General features: G+C 32.7%; 7 protein-coding genes and 1 pseudogene across 7 annotated transcripts in view; all 8 read right to left on the reverse strand. All coding sequences in view use genetic code 11, as the record gives it.

The window, feature by feature from the left end:
* Positions 1-37: 37 nt before the first annotated feature.
* rps11 (ribosomal protein S11) lies at positions 38-454 on the reverse strand. Its single transcript has one exon. The coding sequence runs from the start codon at positions 452-454 to the stop codon at positions 38-40; it is 417 nt and encodes a 138-aa protein (YP_001109535.1).
* Positions 455-561: 107 nt separating this feature from the next.
* rpl36 (ribosomal protein L36) lies at positions 562-675 on the reverse strand. The gene has a single exon. It carries the CDS (start codon positions 673-675, stop codon positions 562-564), a length of 114 nt encoding a protein of 37 aa, YP_001109536.1.
* A 131-nt stretch (positions 676-806) lies between these two features.
* On the reverse strand, positions 807-1,043 carry infA (annotated as a pseudogene).
* Positions 1,044-1,164: 121 nt separating this feature from the next.
* rps8 (ribosomal protein S8) lies at positions 1,165-1,569 on the reverse strand. The gene has a single exon. The coding sequence runs from the start codon at positions 1,567-1,569 to the stop codon at positions 1,165-1,167; it is 405 nt and encodes a 134-aa protein (YP_001109537.1).
* A 243-nt stretch (positions 1,570-1,812) lies between these two features.
* rpl14 (ribosomal protein L14) lies at positions 1,813-2,181 on the reverse strand. The gene has a single exon. The coding sequence runs from the start codon at positions 2,179-2,181 to the stop codon at positions 1,813-1,815; it is 369 nt and encodes a 122-aa protein (YP_001109538.1).
* A 133-nt stretch (positions 2,182-2,314) lies between these two features.
* Positions 2,315-3,837, reverse strand: rpl16 (ribosomal protein L16). Its single transcript is given in 2 exon segments — positions 2,315-2,713; positions 3,829-3,837. Coding segments are annotated over 2 exon segments (408 nt in total).
* A 188-nt stretch (positions 3,838-4,025) lies between these two features.
* rps3 (ribosomal protein S3) lies at positions 4,026-4,682 on the reverse strand. The gene has a single exon. The coding sequence runs from the start codon at positions 4,680-4,682 to the stop codon at positions 4,026-4,028; it is 657 nt and encodes a 218-aa protein (YP_001109540.1).
* A 99-nt stretch (positions 4,683-4,781) lies between these two features.
* The window catches only part of rpl22 (ribosomal protein L22), a 399-nt gene continuing 180 nt past the window's right edge, over positions 4,782-5,000 (reverse strand). The window contains exon 1 of the mRNA in view: positions 4,782-5,000. This exon is cut by the window's right edge and continues 180 nt beyond it. Coding sequence (YP_001109541.1) covers positions 4,782-5,000 — 219 coding nt within the window.

The raw sequence follows: 5,000 nt of genomic DNA on the forward strand, positions 1-5,000 counted from the left end.
TTATTTATTTCTCTTGAAATTTCTTCAATGTTTATTCTTACACACGTCTTTTTTTAGGAGGCCTGCAGCCATTATGTGGCATAGGGGTTACATCCCGGACGAAACTTAATAGTATACCACTTCTACGAATAGCTCTTAATGCCGCATCTCTTCCTAGACCAGGACCCTTTATCATGACTTCTGCTCGTTGCATACCTTGATCCACTACGGTCCGAATAGCATTTCCTGCTGCAGTTTGAGCAGCAAATGGCGTCCCTCTTCTTGTGCCCCTGAATCCACAAGCGCCTGCGGAGGACCAAGAGATCACCCGACCTCGTACATCTGTAACGGTCACAATAGTATTGTTGAAACTTGCTTGGACATGAATAACTCCCTTAGGAATTTTACGTGCATTTTTACGTGAACTAATACGTCCATTCTTGCGGGAACCAATTCTTGGTAAAAGTTTTGCCATATTTTATCATCTCAAAAATGAAGTCTGAGGTCTATGGATATATCCATTTCGTGTCAAAATAGATTATTTGTATATCGGATCCTTTAGAGAGTCTCCGCTTAGAAAAATTATCCTTGTCTTTGTTTATGTCTCGGGTTGGAGCAAATTATTAGAATTCGTCCCCGTCGACGTATTAGTCGACATTTTTCACAAATTTTACGAGCGGAAGCCCTTATCTTCATATTTTTCATTCCTTAATTTTGAATATACATACTTTTTGTGAAGAAAAAAAGTTTCGTTAAATTTTGAAATCGTAAATTGTATTCCTATAAAATATAAAAAATAAAAGAAATGTTGAAGTTGAAAAAATTACCTAATCATTCGAATTTTTGTTGGGGAGTCTATAAATTAGACGTTTTCTGGTCGAATCATAAGCACTTACTTCTATTTTGACTCTATCTCCTGATGGTATACGTATAAAATCGCGTCAGGCCTTTTCTGAAGCATAATCTAAAACCATATCTTCATTATCTAATCTAAACGAATCCCTAACATATTATTGGAAAGTTATTAAGAAATTAAACCTTTCTGAATCCCTTTTTTTTTTCTATCTAAAAGCCTCTTGAAATATCAGCTAATCTAATGTAGGAGGAATGATATTAGAAATCTGTTCTTTACTTTTTTTTTTCACAAATAGGGGAAGTTCGGATACAATTTGGATATCGAAAAGATTACCATATATAACACAAAATTTCTCCACCGATTCTTTCTAGTCGAGCCTCTCGGTCTGTCATTATACCCCGAGAAGTAGAAAGAATTACAATCCCCATTCCACCTAAAATTCTCGGAATTTGTTGATAGTTAGAATAGATTCGTAGACCAGGGCGACTGATGCGTTTTAAATTTAGACTCGTTCGACATGGTCCTTTCCTATTTCTTCTATGTCGTAGGGTTAAAGCAAAAAAAAAAAAATTGCCTTCCTGGTGTTTCCTCACATTTTCAATAAAACCTTCTCGTAAAAGTATTTTAATAATGTTTTCGGTGATGTTAGTAGATGGTATTCGAACGGTTCCTTTTCTATCCATGTCCGCATTTCGTATAGAGGTTATTATGTCAGCAAGAGTGTCCCTACCCATGATAAACTAAAATTTTTGTTGCCTCGTAATTTTGATATAATCAACATACTTTGTTTTCATTTTTTTTTTTTTATGAATTAATTATTTTATTTTTATTAAATATTCATTTTTATTAAAGGTATATGCGTGAAACACAATCTACTAATTAATTTTAATTTAATTGATTTCGTTCAAATATCAAATATTATAAATTATGGTTTATATCTCATCTTATATCTTATAATGTTCTTATAATGCTTTATTTTATAATACTTCAGGTGCTAATGAAACTATTTTAGTGAAATTTAACTGTCTCAATTCCCGAGCGATTGCACCAAAAATTCGAGTTCCCTTTGGATTTCCTTCTTGATCAATTACAACTGCAGCGTTGTCATCATATCGTATTATCATACCGTTGTCGCGTTTGAGTTCTTTAGAAGTACGCACAATTACAGCTCTGATCACTTCAGATCTTTCTAGAGGTGAATTGGGGACTGCTTCCTTGATCACAGCAATAATAATGTCGCCGATATGAGCATATCGGCGATTACTAGTTCCTATGATTCGAATACACATCAATTCTCGAGCTCCGCTATTATCTGCTACATTCAAATGGGTCTGAGATTGGATCATATTCTTTTTTTAATCTGTTATTTCAATGGAAAGGGGCAAAAAAAAGAAATATTGTTTGTCCAAAACAAAAAAAAAAAAAAGAAACTTGCGAATTTTTTCCTAACAAAGGCCTTTTTCTTTTAGTTCTGTATTCCTATCTCAAAATAATGAATTGAGTTCGTATAGGCATTTTGGACGCTGCTATTGAAATAGCCTTTCTGGCTATATTTTCTGCTACCCCGCCCATTTCATAAATCATTCTACCCGGTTTAACGACAGCTACCCAATATTCGGGAGATCCCTTCCCCGAACCCATACGTGTTTCCGAGGGTCTTAGGGTAACTGGTTTGTCGGGAAAGATACGTACCCATATTTTTCCACCGCGGCGTACATTTCGTGTCATTGCCCGACGCCCTGCTTCTATTTGTCTAGACGTAATCCAAGCGGGTTCAAGTGCCTGAAGAGCATATCTACCGAAACAAATACGATTGCCTCGAGAAGATATTCCTTTCATTCTTCCTCTATGTTGTTTACGGAATCTGGTTCTTTTGGGGTTATAGTTGATGGTTGTTTCGCAATTCCATCTCTACTGCAGAACCGGACATGAGAGTTTCTTCTCATCCAGCTCCTCGCGAATGAAATGATTATGATTGATTATGATTAAAAAGAAAATATACATAGATATTGATATTTCACTTAATCTATTTATTAGATTAGAAATTTGTATATTTTTTATTTGTCTATCTTATATAGATAATTATGTACTTATATAGATAATTATGTATTCTATTTCTATATAGTATATAGAAATTCATAGAGAATTCTAAATTTATAGATAATTATTTCTATTTTTAGTTTTAGTCTATTTTTAGATAATGTTCTTTTAATCTTATAACAAGTCTGTATTTATTATGATTATTAGATCAGATCGCTTAAAATTTAGAAATCAAATAATATAAAATAAAAATCTTCGCGGGCGAATATTTACTCTTTCAATATTTACTTCATTTGTAGGGTTAACCCATGACCTCTCAGAATAAATGGATTGTCTCTTGGTTCGTTTCGCCATCCTACCCAATAAATCATTAAGATTCATTTTCAATAAAATCTTATATATTCATAGGTTCCATCGTTCCCATCGCTTTTCGATTAATGGTTAGGTCTTAATTATACAATGGAGCCCCTCCCTAATGAATTTGTTTTTGAGTCAATGTTCTTAGTCTTTATTGGCCCGAGGCTCTTGATTTTTTTGTTCTATGAATGGGATTCATTTAATTATGAATCAATCGATATTGATGCTTTATTACATTGGCTTTTATGATATGACCTATAGACCTTACACATATTGGAATCCTATATCATTGATATTCTTTTTCTCTCTTTCTCTCATCCTTCCATTTATCTGCATAATTTTTTATTTTGCTTTACAATTCATAATCAGATTGGTTTTTAGTTTATTTATGCAAAAAAAGATTTCAATTGCTACAATGAAATGACCAATAGATTCTATCTTGACTTTGACTACTTTTTTTGATCCAGATCCAGATAATGTGAAGCGATGAGTTGGTTATAAATTCTATATTTATACTTATTAATTCATTAGTTCATAGTATGCATTGGTCTGTTTTTTTTTTTTATTTTGACCTTTGAAAAACCAACGAGTCACACACTAAGCATAGCATATTAAATAATCAATCGAATTTTTTATTTTATTCAACCTTATAGAATTAGACTTATAGAATTAGAATTCTTTCATTCTTTTTTTTTTTGTTTTTTTTTTTGGCCAAAAAAAAAAGAATGAAAGAATTTGTCATTTTTTGTTCTATCAATGAATAGAATGTAAAGACAAGTTAAGTAAGGGTTTACTATTCCTCGTCTACAAATATCCAAATTTTTATACCTAAGACCCCATAAATAGTTCTAACTGTATAAGAACAATAATTAATTTTAGCTCGAAGAGTTTGTAGAGGAACCCTGCCCTCTCTAACCCATTCGGCGCGTGCAATTTCTTTTCCATCAAGACGCCCTGCAATTTGTACTTGAATTCCTTTTGTATTGCTCTGCTCAGTTAATTCAATAGCCTTTTTCATTGCTTTGCGAAATGAAACTCGATTCTTTAATTGTCCGGCTATAAATTCTGCAAGAACATTCGGGTGCATGTAAGGGTTTTCAATTCTTGTAATAGAAATGTTGAGTTTTCGGTTCATACAATTAAGTTCTTTTTGTACATTTATCTGTAATTCTTTGATCCTTTTAGGTTTACCTTCTGTTAAAAATTTTGGGAATCCTAAGTAGATTATAACTTGAATCACATCGATTCGTTTTTGAATCTCTATATGTCCAATTCCTTCAACACCAGAAGAAATTTTCATATTTTTTTGTACATAATTTTTGATACAATTTCTTATTTTTTGATCTTCTTGCAGACCCTCAAAAAAATTTTTTGGTTGTGCAAACCAAAGAGAATAATGATCTTGGGTTGTACCAAGTCTGAAACCAAGTGGATTTATTTTTTGTCCCATAATCCCCCACTAGTATATATATCATCAAATGTCATATGTGTGTACTTAGTTTTATTTATCCTTATACGTCTCGGTTTTTTTAAGTATATGTTATATTTTTCATATTCTTCGTAGAAAATCTTCTTCATATTCTTCATATGATATATCCTCCAATACAATACTTATATGGCAAGTCTGTCTTTTTATCAGATAACTTCGTCCTCGAGCCCGAGGTTTAAATTTTTTCATAGTAGCACCTTCGTTGACTTCGGCTTTGCTAATGACTAAACTGGCTTCGTTCAAACCCATATTGTGACTAGCATTGGCTGCTGCGGAATA

This window comes from Populus trichocarpa, chloroplast (genome assembly GCF_000002775.5).
Source record: "Populus trichocarpa chloroplast, complete genome".
Taxonomy (NCBI): Eukaryota; Viridiplantae; Streptophyta; class Magnoliopsida; order Malpighiales; family Salicaceae; genus Populus; species Populus trichocarpa.